Source organism: Setaria italica, chromosome VI (assembly GCF_000263155.2).
Source record: "Setaria italica strain Yugu1 chromosome VI, Setaria_italica_v2.0, whole genome shotgun sequence".
Classification (NCBI taxonomy): Eukaryota; Viridiplantae; Streptophyta; class Magnoliopsida; order Poales; family Poaceae; genus Setaria; species Setaria italica.
The window spans coordinates 11215227-11239328 of NC_028455.1; the positions used below are offsets into that span (position 1 = coordinate 11215227).

Consider the following 24102-nt stretch of genomic DNA (forward strand, 5'->3'; position numbering starts at 1 on the left):
CGCTGGGCCGCAATCACTAATTGAGCGATTGAAGGCTGCCCCGAATAGAGTGGTGGGACTCTGCAAAACTGTTTGCAAACAGGTCCTTGCAGTTGTGAAGTCCTACTATCCGAGGGCAGACTTGGTGGCGGCTGGTGATGGCGTGGCTCGCAACTGCACAGAAGAAGCATATGCGCAGTACCTCGAGGAGGCAGAGCCTATCGCGTCGAAGATGTTGGAGTTTGTCTTTCTAGAAGAGCCTTGAGTTTTGTATGTACTCTTGAATCTGTGTCGAGTAATCTAAACAATACTTTTGAACAAATAAATATTTGCCCATTGCTTTAGGTGATTGTCTTGCGAAGAGTAGTTTTACTTCGTGCTGGCTGACCCGAAATCCTAGGGTCGGCTTCGCCCGACCCTTTGGGGAAAACTCCGCTTCGCCCGACCCCTTGAGGGGGGAAACTCCACTTCACCCGACCTTGAGTCCTGGGGTCGGGTGAGCCTGACGCTTTGGGGGAGGAGCTCCGCCTCGCCTGACCCCGAGGGGGGAAACTCCGCCTCGCCTGACTCTGAGTCCTGGCCCTTGAGCAGATGATCAGAGTAGTCCAAGCCCCCGAGATAATGGTGTGAGCGTATGCCGCGCTTGACTTGGAGTAGTTCCGAGTGTCGAGTAGTCGCAATGCTGTCGAGTACTCTGCTTTTTGAGGGACACGGGTGTACTGTACTCTTTTGTCCTTTGTGGATGCATGGGTGTACTGTACTCTTTTGTCCTTTGTGGCATAAGTACCGTCACGTGGGCAGAGTCAGGAGTCGTCAGACTCATTGATCACGGGCGCATAGTAATCCTTGGGCAGGTGGTAGTTGCATCTTTCGGCTATAAATAGAGCTAGTTGGAGAGCGAACCAAACCAAGTTCCTGAGTAGCGATGGATTGCCTTTGGTTGCTTCTGTTTGAGTGTAGAGAGCCATCAAAGAGTGCATCGGTGCTAGAAGATTCCTCGTAGATTGAGGCCACCTTCCCTCCACAGACTCCTGCGCTCGTAGGGATAGCCGCGATGCTAGAAGAATCCTCGTAGGAGGTTTCATCGCACGCCTCATCTTGCAGCTCGTGATCCAGTGGAGTACGCGCTGGAAGTCGGGGGTGATGGGTGATGAGTGTCGCGGTCTTTATCCCACTCTCTTAGTGGTGGAGGTGTGGTTGTAGAGTGGATTGGCTTCGCAAGGCTAGCAAAAGAGCAGCCTTGGTTCCCTATAGGTGCGTCATGCCGAATTCATCGTTGTCGCTATCAAGGCAGTGGCAATGCTGGAGTACCTGGCGTTGCCTTGGGTAGAGGACCTGGATATGGCTGCGTTTTGTGCAGCTTCCTTGTGTGTGGGCCCTTCCCATTGTAGTCGGCAGACCTGAGTGGCCTTGTGATATAGTAAAAGCTTGAGGCTTAAATGCAGCCCGTCAGTAGGCAGTTGCTTGTAGTCTTCGTGTATTCCGAGTACTTGTACTCGTATGTAACCTGATGTATCTTCGGTTCAGTAAAGAAATACTTTGCGGAAATTTTTTACCAGGGCAGTGATCCTTGTTGAGTTGATAGCTCTTGTCAAAGCTGAGGTATCTTGAGGTTGGTAGTCGGGCAGTTAGCTCGAGTAGTCATCATGATTTATTGCTTTGAAGCCATTAATCAGATGCTGCTATGGGTAATAGCGACAGAGATGTTCTATATTCCAAGAGTTTGGTACTTGTTCTCCTGAAAGCTCTTGGAGTCTGTAAGATCCGAGTCCCGTAACCTTTGATACGATGTAAGGACCTTCCCATGGTGAATTGAGTTTATGCAACCCTAACGTGTCTTGGATACGCTAAAGGACCATATCGCCCGAGTTGAAAGATCTTTTCTTGACATTGCGGTCGTGGTAACGCCTTAAACCATCAAGGTATCTGGCAGATTGCACTAGTGCTGCGCATCTTGTTTCTTCTAGGCTGTCTATGTCTGTTCGCCTTGTTTCTGTTGCCAGTTCTTCATCGTATTGTTCAACGGATGGTGATTGCCACATGATGTCAGCGGGTAGGATGGCCTCCAAGCCATATACGAGGAAATAGGGTGATAGCCCAGTAATCTTGCATGGTTGGGTACGTAGGCCCCACAGAGCATTGGGTAACTCTTTGAGCCATTTACCGCCTTTGGTGTTGCCAACGTCATGTAGTCTTTTCTTCAGGGCGTCGAGTACCATACCATTAGCACGCTCGACTTGTCCATTGGCTCGCGGGTGAGCGACTGAGACATAGCGGACGTCAATGCCGTTATTCTTGCAATATTCCCAAAAGTCGTGATTATTGAAGTTTGACCCTAGGTCTGTGATAATCCTATTGGGAAAACCGTAGCGGTGTACGATTTCATCCAAGAAGTCGAGGACCCAGTCTGCCTTGGGGCAAGTGACTGGTTTGACCTCGATCCACTTGGTGAATTTGTCGATTGCCACGAGTACTCGGTTGAATCCTCCTAGAGTAGTTGGTAACGGTCCTATCATGTCGAGCCCCCAGCAGGCAAATGGCCATGTTGGAGGTATTGTGACTAGCTTGTAGGCCGGTACATGTTGCTATTTTGTGAAGAATTGACAACCTTTGCATTTCTGAACTAGTTGTTTAGCGTCGGCCAGAGCCATTGGCTAGTAGAAGCCTGCTCTGAAAGCCTTGCCATCTAGTGCCCTCGAGGAGGTGTGGTTGCCACAGATTCCTCTATGAATTTCCTCTAGGATTTCTTGGCCGTCTTCTCTGGTGACACACTTCATGAGTACTCCAGACGATGCACCTTTCCTGTAGAGCTTGTCTCCAACTAGAACGTAATTTTTTACTCGCCGGGAGATTTGCTCAGCCCTATTTTTGTCGGATGGTAACTGGTGATCTTTGATGTAGTCGATGAAGGGTGTCCTCCAGTCGACTTCTATCATCATGACTTCACGAGAGACGTTAGCAGTCGGGACCGCTGGTTTGGTGACTTGTTCGGATATGGATGGCTTGCACAGTTCGTGTACGAAAATTCCTGCTGGAACTTCTGCATGAGTTGAGCCCATTTTGGATAAGACGTCGGCGGCGACATTGTTGTCGCGGACGACGTGATGAAACTCCAAGCCTGAGAACTTGTTTTCCAGTTTATGGACTTCTTTGCAGTAAGCGTCCATGTTGTCCTTGTTCCAGTCCCACTCATCATTGATCTGGTTTATAACAACTAGAGAGTCGCCGTACACCAGTAGTCGTTTGATGCTGAGAGAGATTGCAAGGCGAAGGCCGTGGAGTAGTGCTTTGTACTCGACTTCATTATTAGATGCTTCCCAGAATATTTGCAGCACGTACTTGAGCTGGTCTCCCCTGGGGGAGATGAGCAATACGCCTGCGCCGGCCCCTTCGAGTTTGAGGGACCCGTCAAAGTACATTACCCAGTGTTCTGACCGTTCGACTGGTGTTGGCACTTGATTTTCAGTCCATTCAGCTACGAAGTCGACCAAAGCTGGATTTGATAGCTGTCCTTGGCTTGAAGTCCAAGGTGAGAGCTTCGAGTTCAACCGCCCATTTGGAGATTCTGCCCGTAGCGTCTCTGTTGTGAAGAATTTCGCCGAGCGGGAAGTCAGAGATGACTGTGATGTTGTGCTCTTGGAAGTAATGGTGCAGTTTTCGGGAGGTGAGCAAAATTGCGTATAAGAGTTTTTGTATTGGTGAATACCGAGTTTTGGAGTCCGAGAGTACTTCGCTGACGAAGTAGACAGGTCGTTGGACCTTGTAAACGTGGCCCGGTTCAGACCGTTCGACTACTATTGCCGTGCTGATGACATGAGTAGTAGCTGAGATGTATAGGAGCAAGTCTTTGTTTGGAGAAGGAGCGGTGAGTACAGGAGGCTTTGACAGCAAGTCTTTGGGTTGTGTTAGTGCCTCATCTGCCTCTTCCGTCCATTTGAACTTGTCCTGGCGTTTGAGAAGCTTGAAGAAGAGTAGTCCCCGTTCTCCAAGTCTCGAGATGAACCGGTTGAGAGCGGCCATGCAGCTTGTGAGTTTCTGCACATCCTTAATGCTAGCTGGTGCTTGCATGTTTGTGATGGCAGATTTTTTTTTGGGTTGGCCCTAATGCCGCGATGGCTAATGAAGAACCCGAGTGATTTGCCGGAAGGTAGTCCAAAGACGCACTTAGTAGGATTGAGTGTCCATCGGAAAGCGCGTAGACTAGAGAAAGTTTCCTCCAAGTCAGCAATGAGTTCCTCCCGGTTTCTTGTTTTGACGACTATGTCGTCGACATAAGCTTCAACATTGCGGTGAAGTTGCCCCTGCATTTTTTAGTCCGAAGGACATTGTTTTATAGCAGAAAGCTCCGAAAGGCATGATGAACGCTGTTTTGGCTTGATCTTCTTCTTTGAGGCTTATCTGGTGATAGCCGGAGTAGCAGTCGAGAATGCATAGTAAAGCGCACCCAGCGGTGGAGTCAACCACCTGATCGATCCTGGGTAGCCCAAAAGGGTCTTTAGGGCAGTGTTTGTTGAGGTCGGTGTAGTCGACACACATTCTCCACTCATTATTTTTCTTACGAATGAGCATGGCGTTGGCGAGCCAGTCAGGGTGAAAGACTTCTTTGATGAACCCTGCCACGAGTAGCTTGGCTAACTCTTTTTTGATTACTTCTCGTTTGTCTTGAGCGAACTGGCGAAGTCGTTGCTGTTTTGGAGTAGCTTTGGGATCGACATTTAGGGAATGCTCAATCAGCTCCTTGGGCACACCTGGCATGTCAGCCGGTTTCCAAGCGAAGATATCGTGGTTAGCCCAAAGGAAGCTGACGAGCGTGAATTCCTATTTAGGATCTAGCCCTGTTCCGATCAGGGCTGTTTTAGAAGGGTCACCCGTCTGGAGGTCAACTGATTTGAAGTCTTGCTCACTGGTGAGTTTCACCTTTGTGGACCCCGACTTGTTTTCCGGGATCTCTAGCTCGGTTGGATGGAGTTTTTTTGAAGCTGTGAAGACTTGTTGCATGGGACTAGGTGCTTGAGTAGTCGCAGCAATTTCCACGGCTTCGGTGTCGCATTCGTAGGATCGCCGTAGATCTCCCTTGGGGCCTGGCATTTTGAGTACCAGGTAAACATAATGTGGTATGGCCATGAACTTGGCGAGTGCTGGCCTTCCGAGTATGGCATGGTAAGATGTCTCGAAGTCGGCGACTTCGAATCTGATATACTCAGTACGGTAATGTTCCTTAGTTCCGAAGGTAACTGGAAGGACAACTTGTCCTAGTGGTATAGCCGCATATCCAGGCACGATGCCGTAGAAAGGTGAATCTGTTGGAGTAAGCATTTCAGTATCGTCGAGGCACATCTTCCTTAATGTCTTGGCAAAAATAACGTTGAGTCCGCTTCCGCCGTCGATGAGTACTTTGGTTAACTTTGAGCCTACCACAACTGGATCCAGGACTAGTGGGAAATGGCCTGGTTCTGAGAACTTGGTCCATTGATCTTTTCTGCTGAAAGAAATGGGAACTTCTGACCATTTCAACAGTGTTGGATCCGTTGGTTCGATGGCCATGATCTCCCTGAGTACAAGTTTGTTGGCTCGCTTGGATGCGGTGCGTGAGATACCGCCGAAGATGACGTTGATGGTTTTTGAGGTGGTCTGGAAGTCGCCTTCTTCATCTTCGTCGTTGTAGGCTTTGTTCTTGTCCTTATCTTTTTTCTTGGTGTACTTTTCAGGAGGTGGTGGTGCGGGTAAGTCTTGCATGACTCGGCGCATGCTGTAGCAGTCTATTGCCGAGTGCTTGCTAGTCGGGTGCCATGGGCACTGCTTTTTGAGTAGTTCAGTGAAGGTTGGCCCTTCATCGTTTTTACGGGGTCCCTTTTTCCCGGAGCTGGTCATGGTAGCAACAGTGTTGTCGGGCTTCCTTTTGCGATTGTGATTACTCGAATAATTGTTTCGAGTATCATTATGCCGAGTTCTATCTTGGTCATTGTTGTGGTTGTGGTCGCGTTCACGGTTGCGGTGGGAGCCGAACCGTTCTCGCTCTTTGTCTTCTTCATCCGCCCACTGCTGCACCATGACTTTGAGTTCTTTGACATCAGCTGGTCGTCGGCGACCGAAGCCTTGGTATGTTCGTCGATCGTAGAGTCCATTCTGGAAGCACTCGATGACGTCTGTTTCAGAGATGTCAACTATGGTAGCCTTCTTTTCGAAGAACCGTCACAGATAGTCGCGTAGGGTCTCGCCTTCTTTTTGCTTAATTTGACTTAAGTCAATCTTGTTGCCTGGTCTGGCCATTGAGCCGGCGAAGTTGTTGGTGAAAGCCTTTGTCAAGTCTGCCCAGGAGTCGATGGACTTGGGTTTGAGTGACTCAAGCCAGGTTAGTGGTGCGGGTTCCATGCAGATGGGGAATTGGATAACTTTGGTGTCGTTATTCCCCCCGGCTGCTTGGACGGCTAGCGAGTAACATCGTAGCCATTGGATTGGGTCTTGTTTGCCATCATACTTGGTGATCCCAGTTGGCTTGAACTTCTCGAGTAGTTTTCTTTTCATTACCTGGTTTGTGAAGGTGGGAAAGTGGTTGTAGTTGTCGACTTCTCGCTCGCGTCGACTGTTGAGAATTTCTTGCAGATCACTGAAGTTGGAGACTTCGTGGTTCTTCCGATTAGGGCGGATGCTTCTAACCGAGTTGGTGCGGCTGACCTCGCCAACATCCTTGTGGCGAGCTGGGGATTTGCGCTTGCTTGGACTTTGGCTGTGCTGCCGAGGTTGGTTAACTTCATTGCCATTTTTTGGGCCATTGTTGCTGTCTGCAGCTCCCCTGCTACCTTCTTGGTGAGCTGTGATGCAAGGAACAGATGGAATCGGTGACTCTTTATCAAGTAACTTGTAAGCTTGCTCCGCGAGTTGTGCGATCAGTCCGTTGCCGCGTTGAGCTGTGGCTTCGTTATCCCTATCCTGAGGCATCAACATTGTTAAAACATTGATCGACGCGATAGCCGCGAGTGGAGTATTGTGCTCCTGAACCTGAACTGCGTCGAAGGCCCTTTCAAGATTTGTAATGGGAATATTTGTAGCCATCGACTGCCGTCGCTCGGCTCGAGTAGCGTTGCGCATCCTTCTTTGGTTTCTTTGCTCGGAGGTTTCATTGTGAGGGGTGTCAGCTGTAGACTCATCTTCGGAGATGTTGTCGAGTTGTGCTAATCGCCTGGGGGTTCTGTTCTGGCTAGTACCCGGGTTGTTATTCTGAGTAATAACGAGTATCTCCCTGTCTGGGTAGTAGCTTTCGGAGCTTGATGTTGCAATCTCTGTGGAACTTTCCTCGCGGTTGGAAGTGAGCGGAATGCCTTCTTGATATGGGAGATTGTCTATATGGGCGACAAGGCGCGAGTCGTAGTCGCGGTCAAGAAGAAATGGTCGCAATCCTGGCCAGTGGACGAATCTGCCTTGGGATGTTGAAGTTATTACCAATCCTTGGGCTGGACCAGATAATGGTATCTCTGGCGAATAAGATGAGTCGGAGTCGACGTCTTCGTCATGCCCGAGTTCAAATCGGGTTCGAGTAAGAAAGCCTTGGTGAACTTTGGTTGCGTTGTGGAGTCCGTGCGGGAACTGCTTTGAAGTTGAAACCGACTTGGACACTGGCTGGGACCGACTAGTCCGAGGCGAAGTCGAATCCGATGCATAGTCGAACTCGAACTCGTCGATTTTGAAATCTTAGTTTTTTCCGATCAGATCTTCTGGTTTCTTCTACTGAGCATCGACTATCGGCGACGCAAAGCCAGGATCCGAAAACGAAGGTGGCGCCGGCTTTGATGAGAAAAACGGGCCTGATGATGACCTTTGCCATTGAGTTCACGCTGAGAAACTCGACGAGTCCCCCTACCTGGCGCGCCAGCTATCGGTGTTTTAGACCGGCAACCCGCCTAGGGGGTACCCTAGGTGGTCTTTTGTGCGGTAAGGATTGTCGAGGATCAAGGAATCAATGGTGACGCAAGGAACATGATTTAGATAGGTTCGGGCTGCTAGATCGCGTAATACCCTACGTCCTGTGCGTTGGTTTGTATTGATGAACTGGAGTTGTTGTTGAGGGGGGTCCCAGCGCACCCTTATATACACGGGAGAGTAGGGTTACAAGTCTTGAGTCCTAGTCGAGTACTATTACAGAGTTCTACTCGGTAAGGCCCGAGTAGTTTTCCATAAACATACTTGACTAGTCCGAGCGGGATACGCCTATCCCTTATTCTGATCATGTTCGAGTACGCCCCTTAGTGGGCCATCCAAGGTCTACTCATGGACCTGGGGTGTATGCCTGACAACTGCCAACCCCCTCTCCACAAAGTGCACGAGCATCACTCTCTCGCCTGGATGTTCCTCAAATTGCCACGCATTTGGAAATGCGGGGTGCCACTCAAGAATTTCCTTTGGCTGCAGAAGCTTCGCATCAACTAGTGCTTGCACGGCTTCCTCCTTCATCACTGAATGTTGCCACGTTGCTCCAGGTGGCAGCGGTGTAGTCTGGTTTGTCGGCCCCACCTTCAGCGCCGGCAGCACCAGTTCTTTCCCCTTCTTGGACTTCACCTTGCCCGTCACCGGAGCCTTGCCCTGGATCTTCTCGGGTTTCTTGCCCATCTTCTTGGTGCGCATCCGATGGACTCAACCTCAAGCTAAAACGGCACTCACCCTCGGATGTCTCTCAAAGGGCGGCTATAGCGGCAGCGACACTTGCAACGACGCAAATATGGAGCAAGAGAGTAGGGGAGGAAGAAAAGTAGATCTGATTACCATATGGCATAAATCTAACCGAAAGGGGCCCCTCCAGTTTTATCTCCACCAGCTCCGGTTTCCACGCGTCAGTTACGCAACGAATGGATTTTAAATAGATTAATTGCAGATTAATCGCCTTAAACACTCAACGGCTACTCTTTTCAATGGACTGTTGACCACTTCAACGATAGAGATCGCCTAAGTGCTCGGGGGTTGCGGGTATCGTACCCGATGGTCAGTTTTTTCTTTTTCAAGATTTCCAAGGGTAAAATAGACAAAAAGCTGGATTGACCCTAAGCCTGACTCTTCAACTCAACCTAAGGCTCAGAGGCTACTCCATATGGAGTGCGATTGACATCGCACTACCATATAAAAATTCTCGGAACAGAAACAACTCGAAGGAACAAGAAGAGTACCTTCCAGCCACGCGACAGTACTCGAGCACTTCGGTCCGCAACCTCTACGACGAACTACACGGATAGCACCCGCAATGCCCAAGACTGTGGCGCACGACTACAAAGTACTCGGGGGCTTGTCGGGCATGCACCCCAGACCCACGAGTAGACCTTGGACGGCCCACTGAGGGGCGTACTCGGACACGATCAGGATAAGGGATAGGCGTATCCCACTCGGACTAGTAAAGTATGTATATGGAAAACTACTCGGGCCTTACCGAGTAGAACTCTGTAATAGTACTCGACTAGGACTCAGACTTGGAACCCTACCCTCCCGTGTATATAAGAGTGGGCAGGGACCCCCTTCAACAACAACTCCAGTTCATCCAAGATCAATACAAACCAACACACAAGACGTAGGGTATTACGCGATCTAGCGGCCCGAACCTATCTAAATCGTGTTCCTTGCGTCACCATTGATTCCTTGATTCTCGATAATCCTTACCGCACAAAAGACCACCTAGGGTACCCCTAGACGGGTTGCGGGTCTAAAAACACCGACAGGCTAGGAGCATGGCGGTGACGGATCTGGGGTGATGGCGTCGGGATTGCGCGCCCAGATCGAGATCAGAGAGGAGAATGTGTTTGCTCACCTTGGAGAAGAGAAGGAGCGGGAGGCAGAAACCTGGGTCCTGGACACCGGCACCACCAACCTTATGTTCGAATCCAGGGCCGCCTTCTCAAAGCTGGACACGGCGGTGCTCGGCACCGTGCTGTGGGGCAACGACTCGGTGGCGCAGATCGAGGGCCGAGGCACCATCGCATTCGTTTGCAAGAACGGCGAGCTCCGGTCATTCTCCGGGGTCTACATCATCCCACAGCTGACGACGAAAATTGTCAGCATCGGCCAGCTCGACGAGGACGGCTATAAGGTCGACATCGATGTTGGGGTGATGAGGTTCTGGGAGTCCAGCGGCCAGTTACTGGCAAAGGTGAAGCGTGCGACCAATCGGTTGTATGTACTTCGCATCTAGATGGCAACGCCGTCGTGCCTGGCGGTGCGTGGACGCGACGGCGAGGCAGCGTGGCGCTGGCACGAGCGTTTCGGCCACATCAACATGGCAGAGTTGAGGAAGCTGGCAAGGGAGGAGCTGGTGCGCGGCCTGCCGGAAATCGGGCAGGTCGACCAACTGTGCGAGGCTTGCCAGGCCAGCAAGCAGAGGCGGAATCTCTTCCCGGCGCAGGCGGAATACCGTACATGGTAGCATCTCGAGCTGGTACGGTGACCTGTGCGGCCCCATCTCGCCGGAGACACCTAGAGGGAACAAGTACTTCTTGCTGGTAGTGGATGATCTCAGCAGATACATGTGGGTAGCCGCAATCCCATCAAAGGATCGTGCCGCAGCTGCCGTCAAGGAGTTTCAGGCACGGGCGGAAAGCGAGTCCAGCGTCAAGCTCAAGGCACTCCAGACTGACCGTGGAGGAGATTTCACCGCTGCCGAGTTTGCGGAGTACTGCGTGGCTAAGGGCGTGCATCGTCAGCGTACCGTGCCCTACAGCCCGCAGCAGAACAACGTCGTTGAGCGTCGGAATACCACAATGGTGGCAACGGGGAGGAGTATGCTCAAGGCCAAGGGCCTGCCTGGCTGATTCTGGGGTGAGACGGTGAGCATCGCTGTGTACTTGCTGAACCAGGGTCCGACAAAGAGTGTGGATGGGATGACCCCGTTCGAGGCGTGGCATGGGAAGAAGCCGGCTGTACATCACCTCAGGACATTCGGCTACATCGCCTACGTCCGGAACACGATGCCGCACTTAAAGAAGCTCGACGACCGCGGCCGCAAGATGATCTTCGTCAGCTACGAGTGCGGCACAAAGGCGTACCGCGCCTACGACCCCATCATAAAGTGCGTCCACGTGACGCGAGATGTGGTGTTCGACGAGCAAGCCTAGTGGGACTGGGGCACTGGAGGCAACAACAGCGAGCCAAGCAGCGGCGATGACATCTTCACAGTGGAGTACGCAACCACAGGCCCAGCCACGCTAGAGGATGATGACGCCGTCAAGGCTCCTGGAGAGGGTGTGCTGGGAGAGCAGTCGCCGCTCCCCGATGTGGGCAGGGGCGAACCAGAACCTGGTCCATCGGACGGCATCGACAACGAGAACCTTGATGCCGATCATGACGATGACGTACCTCTCCGGTTCTGAAACATCGATGACATTATTGGGCCAGCCTCGCCACGTGGCTTAGCGCCGCGCGCACTGATGGTAGAAGAGGTACACATGGTGAGCGCCGATGAGCCTGCCTCATTCGCCGAGGCAGAATGTAGCCCCTGCTGGAGGAAGGCGATGATGGAGGAGATGGAGTCCATCGAGGAGAACGACACATGGTGCGTTGCCGACCTCCCACCTGGCCGCAAGGCGATCAGGATGAAATGGGTGTTCAAAGTGAAGAGGGACGAGCACGGGGCAGTGTCCAAGCACAAGGCGCGCCTTGTGGTGAAGGACTATGCACAGCGGCGCGGTATCGACTATGATGAGGTGTTCGCACAGGTGCCCAGGCTCGACTCAGTGCGCCTGCTCATCGCCCTCGCGGCGCACGAGGGGTGGGAGGTACACCACATGGATGTCAAGTCGGCGTTCCTGAATGGCGACCTACAGGAGGAAGTCTACGTCGAGCAGCCGGCAGGCTTCATCATTGCCGGCAAGGAGCACAAGGTACTCAAACTGCAAAAAGCGCTGTACGGCCTGCATCAAGCCCCGTGCGCCTGGAACGCAAAACTGGACGACACTTTGTTGTCGCTCGGTTTCAGGAGTTGAACAGAACACGCCATCTACGTCAGGCGGATTGGCAGTGCTCAGCTGGTGCTCGGGGTCTATGTCGATGACCTTGTGATCACCAGTTCAAGCCCTGGTGACATAAGGGTGTTCAAGAAGGAGATGGAGGCCGCGTTCAAAATGAGTGACCTCGGTCTGCTTCACTACTACCTCGGCATTGAAGTGAAGCAGAGTGAAAGGGGGTCTCGCTGAGTCAAGGCGCCTACGCCGGCAAGATCCTTGAGAGGAGCGGCATGGCCGGGTGCAATCCCTGCCAGGTGCCCATGGAGGCACGCCTGAAGCTAAGCAAGCACAGTTCAAAGCTGCCGGTCGACGTGATGATGTACAGGAGCATCGTCGGGAGGCTGAGGTATCTGGTTAACACCCGCCCTGATTTAGCTTTTGCTGTTGGGTATGTTAGCCGGTTTCGGGAAGATCCACGGGAGGACCACCTTGCTGCTGTGAAGCACATCCTGCGCTATGTGGCAGGGACCCAAAATTGGGGGCTCTGGTTTGACAGGAAAAAGGGAGATCAGGTACTGTTGACAGGGTTCAGCGATGCTGATTTTGCAGGAGATATTGATGCAAGGAAAAGCACAACAGGGTTCATTTTCTTCTTGGCCAGCAGCCCAATTACCTGGCAGTCCATAAAGCAGAGAGTGGTGGCTCAATCCAGCTGTGAATCGGAGTATATCGCAGCAGCTAATGTGGCTTGTCAGGCACTATGGCTTGCTCGAGTGCTAGCAGAAGTGCAGGGGTCTGCGCCGAGTGTGCCACTGCTGAGGGTGGACAACAAGTCTGCTATTGCATTAATCAAGAATCCGGTACTCCACGGACAGAGCAAACACATTGAGGTGAAGTATCATCTAGTCCGGGAGTCCACTGAAAAGGGCCTGATCGAAGTGAAGTTCATCAGGAGCGAAGAGCAACTGAGTGATATTCTGACAAAGCCACTGGGCAGAGTCAAGTTTCATGAGCTTCGCACAAAGATTGGCCTGTTCCATATTGATAGCAAGCACGGCAAGGCTTAGAAGGAGATTGTTGACAGTAATCCTTGCCTGCGTAATACTACTGATTTACTTTCCTTAGATTACTAGCTATGTTTAGGAAAATTAGCTGTAGTGTAATCGGCCTGATTGGAGGCCATTTCTTCTTGCCATGTAATTGTCCATTTAAGCAAAGGAATAGACACAGGAAAAGCTGCCAATTCAGTAGCAGCAAAATAAGATCGTGTCCAGAGTGTTCGCGTGAGTATTCTTGGGCTTGTGTGTTTGGCCGTGATCCTGCCGGCAACGTGTGCGTTGTCTCTCCGGCGAGGTTCTCACAGAAGTTTCGTTTTTCCTTGTCAGTTGACCCAAAATCAGTAATAATGTCTTGCAATTTCGTGAGACAATGATTTTGGAAGAATGGGAGATGTCTGAGAAATTTTTGATCCTTGTGGTCACCTTTAATCACTGAAACAATGTCCCTTTAGATAATCGGCATTCATGGTGGTGCCATTCTACATTCGAGATATTTTGATTGATTTTTTGTGGTTATGTCCCTGTGTTTATTCTGCAAACTTTTCCATAGTCATCTAATATACGCCTTCTGCCTTTGCAGAGAGTATAATGTTTCCTGAGGTTCCAATTGCTTTAAGATTATCAGGGCATCTTCTCCTAGGCCTAGTTCGCATTTATTCATGGAAGGTGAACTACCTTTTTCAAGATTGCAATCGAATGATAACTACAATCAGAACTACCTTCGTTGCTGTGGAAATAGACCTTCCAGTTGAGGTGGAGCCTGCACCGTTTGATTCCATCAGATTGCCACTTACATTAAATCTTGACGACTTAAACTTAGATGATGTAATTTCTCAGAGGAAGTAAGCAATTTTTTTGTTCTTTTCTTTTTTTTTTCTTTGCCATGACCATGCAATCTCATTGTAATACTCTTGTTTCATTGAACTTTCTTCAGTACACCCGCTAATGATCAGAAGACTCTTGATCAGATTACTTTGGCAGGTAAGGGAAGTTCAATAAAGTAAATGCTCATGGACATTGCAATTCCTAATTCCTGTGTTTACGATGTCGCTGGTGTTGCAGAAGAAAGAGAATATGTGATGATAGATCTCGATGAGGTATTCATTATTGTCCTAGCTTGTTTCCTTTTTTGCATTCTTTTGTAATTCTCAAATAACTAACATTTTACTTATGCAACGCTGCAGGATGATAGAATAGAACCACCAGCTTGTGGTCTATCACCATATATGGGGCCTGAACCATTTGAGGCAGGGTATGTTTCTTGAATATTCTCTCTCTTTCTTTTCAGTGAAGTAATGTATCCTTTGCAATCATGTCCAGGACATTCCCTCGGTTCGATGATGGTTTTGGAGCAAATAACACTCTTAGTGATGAGATTCCTCTAGACCCTTCTCCTGGCAACATGCTAGAAAAGCCTAACATTGAAACTCCGTCAGATGGAGCACAAGATCCGCCAGAAATAATGCGAGAAGCTCCACAGGAGGAGCCTGACCACTTAACAGATTCAGTTTTTGGTAATGATGACCTCATGGTGGTGGACAAGTATTCTTCACCGTTTGTGCAGAACAAGGTTATCACCCCTCCATCAATGAATGGAATTTCTTCCGCTGGTCAACAAATATCTGGGATATACGTACCCTTCACAACTCCTAGCACACATGATCTTATTGATGATGTCGGGCCCCTAAATTCTGGTTGGTATTTGTTTGGTGACACATTATGCATCTGATGTCCGTCTGTCTTCACTTTTGCATTTTAGTATAATTGATTGAAGCTGTTTTGTAATTCCACCAGCATGAGTTGTACGTGGTATGCTAAAAGGTCAATAGAAATGCATTTTATTGCAATGATAAAAAAATCTCATGATCCAGCTTCCCTCTTTTCAGATTTTAGGCAACCAGTTACCTGAATTGCGTCTTGAACCATCACCACCTCTGCCTCAAGCACAAGATAACAAGAGAAAGAGAGATGATGTTTGACTATCAAATAATGCTAGATGGGGAGTAAGTGATTCTTTCTGACCCACATTTGAAATTACATTCATATCTATTTACTTTAGTAGTCACAACAGCAGGCTGCCATGATTTTGGAGTAACTTAAAAAATGATTTGACATTTTTTTTCTGAACTTTAGAATGAAAGAATTAGATAATCTTGGATCAGTGTGTTGGTTCAAAACGTCTACTTCAATACCGTGTTCAAATTTTCTTCCCATAATAAACTGATAATAATTATATCACCTTGATGATAGGACATCACCTGCTCAGATACAACCACATTGACAACTTTTGGTTCACAGGTGAAATAATTCTTTATCATGATTGTATTTGATACATTTGATGAATTGATGCTTCACCATGATATGTGTTCATTGTCATTTTCAGAAATACATACGTGGATCAAAAAGAATGTTAAACATACATGGAAGGCATGGAGGACCAACGAAGTTCATTGGGGGCCAAGTCCAAGTATTCCCAAACTAGGCCACCACGTCACTTTAGGTCCAAGGAAAGAAAGAGATCAAATCCAACATGTTTTGGGGCTGGATTCGGACTGCAACACTACGCTGGACTTCGTTTTGGGCGTTCAAGTATTCATGAAATCCTTATGCAGCCTATTTTTATATGGATCCAGACTCATGTCCATATGTATTTTTAGGCGGCGACAATGATCAAATTACGACCGTGAGGATTTTCTGTTCAAGGTGCTGCGTCGCCTTATTTTGGTCTAATGAGCCTTGTATCAAGTTGGGTCCATTAGGAACACATCCTAGGGTTGGAGCACGACCCCAACACCCTTGTAGTCATCCTCCCACGGTCTTATACCCCTTAACTGCCACTAGGAACACTTGAGTTTTATTTAGATGTAAGTTTAACCATTGCTACTTCCTTGTAGACATATCTGTCGAGTAGACCATCTGTTCTACTTGATTCAGAATCCCAACTTTGTGATTTCGAATTGGTTTTTATCTCAATATTTGCAATTGAGTTGATTGTTCTACTTGTTCTTACTTGTTCCTTGATTGCTTGCAGGAATTACCCTGGTGGTTTGGTTGATCGTGCTCCATGAGATCGCGACGACCATTGGTGGTGGTGTATCGGTTGCTCAGGCGCAACATCCTTGGATGGGTAGTCGGGCCGTGAACGTCGTATCCATCCACAAATCGAGTTATCCCCCTTCTCTCATCGAAAGATCAGGATTCAACCTCACTGGTTCATATCAGTTGGTATCAGAGCCTGTGGGATTGAATCATGATATTTCGATGAGAGAAGGGGGGATAAAATTGATTTGGGAATGGAGACGACGTTCACGACCCGTCTACAACCATCCAAGGATGTTGCACCTTAGCAATCGATGCATCACGTCTAATGGTCGTCGCGATCTTGTGGAGCACGATCAACCAAACCACTAGATTAATTCCTACAAGCAATTGAGGAACAAGCAAAAATAAGTAAAACAAACAACTCAATTGCAAATATGGAGATAAAAACCAGTCTGAAATCACAAAGTTGGGGTTCTGAATCGAGTAGAATGGATGGTCTAGTTGACACACGCGTCTATAAGAAAGTAGCAATGGCTAAACTTACATCTAAACAAAATCCGAGTGTTCCTGGTGGCGGCTAAGGGGTATAAGAACGTGGGAGGATGACCACAAGGGTGTTGGGGTCGTGCTTCAACCCTAGGACATGTCCCTAATGGACCCAACTTGATACACGGCCCATTGGGCCAAAATAAGGCGACACAACACCTTGGATAGAAAAATCTCTGGATCGTAATTTGATCATTGCGGCCACCTCAAAATAGATATGGACATGAGTCTGGATCCATATAAAAATAGGCTGCATAAGGATTTAATGGAGTACTTGAACACCAAAAATGGAGTCTGGATGAAGTCGTGGCGGCTGTCGCAAGTTGGTGTAGTGCTGCAGTCTAAATCCAGCCTCAAAACGTGTTGGATTTGATCTTATTTCTTTCCTTGGGCCAAAAGTGACGTGGTGGCCTGGTGGAGGATGTTGGGAATACTTGGACCACCCCTAGTAAACTTCTTTGGTCCTCCATGCCTTCCATGTATGTTTAACACTCTTTTTGATCCACATATGTATTTCTGAAAATTACAATGAACACACATCATGGTGCAGCATCAATTCATCAAATGTATCAAATACAATCATGATAAAGAATTATTTCACCTGTAAATTAAAAGTTTCCAATGTGGTTGTATCCGAGCAGGTGATATCCTCATCACTTGATCTCCCCAGGCAATGATGTAACAAATGAAAACATCCAACCTGTATTGAATATGATACTTCATGATACATGGTTGTGCCTTCTGAAATATGGCCCAACCCAAAGGATACTTTTTAGTTCTTTGTTTATGTTCTATTATGGTTATTCTTTGGCTGTGGACATCAAGGGCATCAGCTCCGTCATTCTTGTCACCAAGACTGGCGAGCACCAACTCTTCACCGGTGTCTTCTACATCCCCGTGCTGAGAAATTCAATCATCTGCCTTGGGCAGCTGGATGAGAGTAGCTCGTGTGTGGAGATCGACAGTGGAGTGCTCCAGATCTGGGATCAACGATAGTGCCTACTCGCCAAGGTGGAGAGAGGGTGTAATCGCCTCTACATCCTCTACGCGGCGGTGGCGCAGCCCCTCTGCCTTGCTGCTTGCCGCAACGATGAGGCTTGGTGGTGGCACGAGCGCTTTGGGCACCTCCAGTTTGAGGCCTTGAAGCAGCTCAACACCAAGGAGATGGTGCGGGGCATGCCGTGGGTCGACCATGTGGAGCAGCTCTACAACACCTGCATCATGAAGAGGCGAGCTTCCGAGCCAAGGAGCGGCTCGAGCTCGTGCACGGCGATTTTTCTGTGGGACGGTGACGCCAGCTACACCTGGAGGTCGGCGTTACTTGCTACTACTCATTAACGACGTCTCCCGATACATGTGGTGGTCCTTCTCGACACCAAGGGAGCTGCTCCGGATATCATCAAGCACGTTCAAGCTACTACAAAGAACGAGTGCGGCCGCAAGCTGCGCATGCTGCGCATCGACAATGGTGGCAAGTTCACAACGGCTGAGTTCGCGTCATACTGCATGGACGAGGGGATCCAACGCCACTACTCCATACCATACACCCTGTAGCCGAACGACGTCGTCGAGTGGCGCAACCAGATGGTGGTGGCCATGGCCCGAGCCCTTCTCAAGTAGAGGAGGATGCTGTCCATCTTCTGGGGAGAGTTGGTGCTGACGGCCGTCCACATCCTCAACCACTCGACTACCAAGGCCCTCGATGATATGACACCATACGAGGCTTGGCATAGGCGCAAGCCGGCGGTTGCCCACCTCCGTGTCTTTAGCTGCCTCACGTACGTCAAAGAGCTGAGCCATGTCAGCAAGCTCGATGATAGGAGCACTCTAGGGGTGTTCATCGGTTATGCTGAGGGGGTGAAGGCCTACCGCATCCTCGACCTAGAAACACAGCGTGTGCGCATGTCGTGTGACGATGTATTCGGCGATGTGGCGGAACCGCCCAACTTAAACTGGCTTAAATGCGCCTAATTGCTGCCGACGCAGCAATTATCCGAAACGCACTTAAAACAGTATAAGTCCGGTCGTCCGTCAAGGATTCTGTTCACAGAACTCCTTGAAAACCTCCACGGTGTGTTTCATAGCCATACATCAGGATAGTATCCGCGATGGGATAGCATCAACAAATATTACATTTTTATAAAGATATTAAAGGTACGAAATATTACAACCATAGATTGAAGAAAACTTAACAGTGCAAGTTAATCCCTTACTAAGAGTTAATATAAACCAGTCCAGGGTAAGCAATTAAACGTCTAAGTTTATTCTAGAGTATCATGAGACTCATAAGATACCCTAGATCTTCGGGGCTTCCTCTTCGGTGGGTCCCTGCTAGGTTTCTGAAAATAACAACAAGGGATCCCCTGAGTACGATGTACTCAGCAAGTCTTACCCGACTAACCAATATAATAGCTTTCTTTGGAAGTGTATGCTAGCTTTTTGGTGTACTTGGCTAATACAATTTTTGCCGAAAGCTTACTACAAGTGATGCCTTAGTTTTATCTTTTATTTGGGTTAAGTTATTACCTAACCATTCTAGATGATGAGAAAAGAGTAAAGACAACAATAAGGTATTTAAGCCATACATCACTCATTTATTAGAAAGGTATATCATTCATGAATTTACACTACGATGCTCAACAGTGATCAAGTGCATTCATAACCGAGAATTGCGGCGATCCGGATCCATTTACATCCTGCAGGAGAGTACCCTGATCACCAGCTATATACGACTGTACAGGTCATACGTAACAACTTTTCGATTAGCAAATCCAATGATTGGGAATAAGACTACCCGGACCCAGGGACGCACCCCCACATGGGACCCCACGTCTGGCCCGATCACCATGTGAGTTTCAGGCTACGCCCCTGCCAATCTCCAGCACGTCAAGCACGGGTACGAAGTATTCCCGATCAGAGAGTTTACTAACCTACTGGGCTTTACTGGTCCCATACCCAGTAAGTGATCAGATGCTTATCACTTGATCAAAGGTTAAGACAACGAATCGGGCCTTAACCAAATTAATCTAGCAGACAGAACTACATCTCTAGCTTCTGTCCGCTACCCAATTCCAAGTTAACCTTCCATATATCACATGTATGACTCAAAGTTTTTCCTTAAGGTTGGTAAACCAAGCATTTAAGCAACTAAGCATTTCTAGACTTGGGTTATCTTCTAAGGTTTGAACAAGTGGCAAAGATGTCCTTAAATCAAGGTATGATTATACACAAGAATAGGTTTCAAGCAACTCCTAGACTTAGTGCATACATATAGCAAATAACCGATAATTGGACACATGAAATAACGACTCCAAAATAGATAGGTATAAATGCATCGGGGCTTGCCTGGGATCAACAAAGGTTAGTTCTTCGGAAAACCTCTTTAGTAAAGGAGGCACTTCAACACTTCGCGAACGTTGTCCATCTCCAGCTGAATTCCACGAATCCTACTTCAGGAGTTTGGACATCTACGATTCAGTATATGTAAGAGTTAGAGATGCAAACTTTTGAATACAAGACTATACAACTTTCCTTCATGATAAAGTTGCAAGCCAACAAGGACTATACAATTTATCATGATAAAGTTGCAAGCCAACACACAAAAACCCGAAAAGATTAACCTACCATTTTTATTTCCTTTACTAATCCTACCCTAGACCTTTTCTTTTATTTTTAAAAGCATTATAATAATTTTCTAATCTCAAAACTTATTTCCTATGACTTAATAATGGTTTGTGGATAATAAAGCATTACTCAAGTTTTATACATTTAATAAAGTTTAAGCATTTATTTAAATACCTTAAATAAAAAGGCATTAAATAAATACCTAAATTTTTATTATTTTTCCTAGGGTTTAAGAATTTTAATGCATAAAGGAAAATAAAACAATCCTAATAAAATTAGTTTCACTAATTTTGGGCACTTCTAGAATTTCCTGTGAATTAAATGGTGAAAACCGCATTTAATCTATTTATCTAATAAAAGAAAACCTAAGGTTTATTCAAAAACCCCCGGCCCAAACTTTTCTCACCCAGCTTGCTTCTACCCACCATCAGTTCCACCTAGGGCCCATCCGGCCTCCTATTCTCCTTCCTCTCTTCTTCACTAACAAGTGGGGCCCACGGCCGGCACCCTTCCTCGGGCCGAGAAGTGGCCCGCCAGCTCTTAACCGCCAGCTCTTCACTAACGCGTGGGCCTTTTTTTGGGCCGGCTCCCCCTTCTCTCCTCTTTCTCAACCCCGGCCGGCCCACCTTTCTTTCTTTTCTCCCTCCGATGCTCGGCTTGCTAATCCTGGCCCATGGCCTATTTTTCACTCGCCGGCCCACCTTCTTTCTTCTCTACTTTCACCTGGGCCGCACGGCCCACTTTCTTTTCAAACCAACAGTCAGCCCACCGGCTCCCCTTTTCCTTTTACACCGCGCGGGCCAGCTGGGCCGGTACCTCCCCTTGGCCCAAGACGGGCGGCTGGCCCTCTTCTTTTTCTTTCCCACTCCCACCTAGGCCTCCCCTACCGCAACTTGGCATCCCGGCCCAAGCAACACTGACCGGCCTGTCTTCCCCCCCCCCCTTCCCCTCACAACCTCCCTGGTGCATGGGCCCCTAGCGCCAAGGGCTTCTTCCTCCCTGCGCCAAAACAGGGGCGCAACAGCAGGGGGGGCGGGGCTCGCCGGCGGCGCCTCCCCGGCGGCGTGGCCGGGCTGGGGGCATCCCCAAGCCGAGGCTCCCCCACAGGCGGCGGCGGCCCTCCTGGAGGTGGCCTGTGCCGGGCTCTCCACGAGCGGCGGCACCACGGCCGGCAGCCGGCCGGCGCAAGGCCCGGTGGCGGCACAAAAAGGGTCTCCGGCGCGACCTACGGACTCTACACGACCTAGATACTCTATGAGGACCGACGATTGAAAGGAAAAGGGCCGGCACGAAGAAGCTCACCGAGAGGACAGTGGTGGTGGCAGGCGGACCGGTACGACGGTGATTCGGAGCTCGACGGCGAGGAACTACTGAACGGAGCAGCGTGGGGCGTTGAGGAGGAGCTGACGGAACCTTGGGCGGGTGGAATCGCAAAGAGGAGCGACGGCGTGGGTGAATCGGCCGGCGGCGGGCGCTGGTTTGCTTGAGCTCGGCTCCTGACGATGTAAAGCGGCAGGGTGAACGGATAAGCGCGGGAATAGCAACGTCGTAATCTTTCACCGTGCATAACGTCCAGCTTGGCTCATGGTAGGTGGTGTGGCGCGAATGTGGCCGTCACGCTAGCCAACATGCGCGAGAGCCGGCGGCAGCACGGCATTGTCTGTCGCCTCTGTTCCTGCTGTTCTTCTTTCTTCCTTCCAAACCGACATGTTCATGCCTCATTTGCTCAAAATGTTCTATCTCAACTCGTAGAACTCTTTTAAGTAAACTTGTAGAGTAGTCCAAGTACTCCATTTGATAGATTAACCTCTAACCGAAATAAGCACCCTAAGATCGAGATTTTGAAGCTCAAAGTTTCTGTCAGCATGTACTGTTACTGAACATTCAGTTTCGACAGTCCTAAACATGGTCATTTACCCTTCTTTGGCACCAATTTCAGTAGCCCAAATGTATTCCATATAGGCCAACCACTCACCATTCGTGCTCTATATCTAATAAGGATTCCATTTTGCACCAGAAACCATATAACTTTTACACTAGATTTTTCTGAAATTGGCTCCAAACATTACTAACCAATGCTGTTTTCCAGACTTAGAATTATTTCAGCAAGGAGCCCGAAATCTGTTCATTTGCTGACTTTTGGCTCCATTTTGAATTCAAATCTTCCACTTTCTCTGGACGACAACATTTCATTTACCTTCTCCATAGTCCATATTTCACTAATGTCCAAAAACATCTACTCACTTACAAGGAAAATTCTCCAGAAATTGGCTCCAAAGTCATGTACTCAATATAATTTTCAGACTTAACCAATTTCAGCAAAGCCGCCTATCGTGACAAAGTGCCAACTTTAGGCCTCCATTTGAAATGGTTCCCTCTGCTATTCCCGATCAACAACACCCAATTCTAGGATTCCAAAGTTCATACTTCAACATGGTATAGTTGTCCTGATTTACTTATTTGAGAAATTTATCAGAATTCAATTTCCAAAATAGACTCTTAGGCTGTTTTTCTGAATTCTTGTTTTCGGACGGTGAACAGTAAGTTCAATTTTCCCTTTTCTTTCTTTAATTCCTTTCAGATATTTAGGACCATTTATGTTTCATCTTCTTGATCTTCAAGTTCTAATTACTCTTATACTTCTATTCCATATTTTTGCCGAATTTTTCTGGATTTCAAATTCAAAATTCAAATTTCGGCCAAATTTGACCCGAATTTGATTTTCGATCAATTTCTTTTTCTTTTCTTCTCGAATTGCTTCCAATTCTTCAAAGTCACTTTGATGACTAAAATGGCGGGTGTTACAGCCTCTCCTCCTTAAAAGAATCTCGTCCCGAGATTCCAGGGGTTAAATTCTCGGCGTTGAGAATGGAAAGGAAACTGTCTCAGACATAATATTTTTCTCTTGTCTGTATAAGGAAAGTGAGGTGGTGGCTTTTGTTCATCTGACATTGATAGTTTCAAATAACTCAGAATATTTAGACTCTAGGTCTTCAGCCTGTCCCAAGTAGCTTCATCTGTAGCATGATTCTCCCATGGCACCTTGTAGAATCTGATACTCTTAGTTCGAGTATTGTTGGTCTTCCGATCCAGAATTTTCATACGGACCAATATATTTCGGAGCTAATTTTCCTTTGACTCCAAATCGGTGTATTCCTTTCATCGGGGATACTCCGAAATGTACAAAGTCTCAAAATAAAATTCCCAAGATCTTCTTCTTTTATCCGAATAACTTTTCTGTCAGGACTAAGTTATTTCAAGGTTTACAATTTTTCTGAACTTTTTCCTCAACTTTAAATGACTAGATCTGGTCCCAAATGTACTCTTTTTCTTGATTCCGACCAAAATAAAAAAGCAAACATTCTTCCCATTTCTACTAGAGGCAAACATTCATCCCATTTCTTCGATAAGGTAAGAGCACAGGCTCGAAGCATATATTTTTCTGTCTAACCAAGCATCCTTTGCTCTTAATAAGGGTAGTTCCCATTGTCTCATGCATTTATTCCCAGAATCCAGAGACGAATTGAGAACCTCAATTAAAGACAATTGTCTTGGGTACTCCATGTAACGATACTACCCGATACATATAAAGTTCTACATGAGCGGGCATACGGTAAACGGTCTTGACAGGAATGAAATGAGCCGACTTAGTGAGTTGAGCTATGATAACTCATATGAAATCATACCCCCTTGAGGTAGTAGGAAATCGTACCGTAAAATCCATGGAAATGTCTTCCTATTTCCATTCAGGAATGGTTAAAGGTTGCAATAAGTCAACCGATTTCTGATATATAACTTTCACCTTTTGACACGTATCACATTCAGATACCTACTCGGCTCTTTCCCTTTTCATTCTTGTCCACCAAAATCATTGCTTCATGTATTAATACATCTTAATACTCCCCGGGTGCCTAGAGAATCTTAACATCAAGCTTCAT

The 24102-nt window shown here is 48.0% G+C and overlaps 1 protein-coding gene across 1 annotated transcript in view; it reads left to right on the top strand.

Annotated features, from left to right (window-relative positions):
* Positions 1-17878, top strand: part of LOC111257692 (double-strand-break repair protein rad21 homolog) — a 35028-nt gene extending 17150 nt beyond the window's left edge. Inside the window, exons 2-8 of the mRNA XM_022827731.1 lie at positions 13533-13794; positions 13887-13933; positions 14018-14049; positions 14137-14204; positions 14273-14522; positions 17366-17509; positions 17552-17878. Coding sequence (XP_022683466.1) covers positions 13533-13794; positions 13887-13933; positions 14018-14049; positions 14137-14204; positions 14273-14522; positions 17366-17509; positions 17552-17878 — 1130 coding nt within the window. The remainder of the gene's footprint in view (positions 1-13532; positions 13795-13886; positions 13934-14017; positions 14050-14136; positions 14205-14272; positions 14523-17365; positions 17510-17551) is intronic.
* Positions 17879-24102: the final 6224 nt, after the last annotated feature.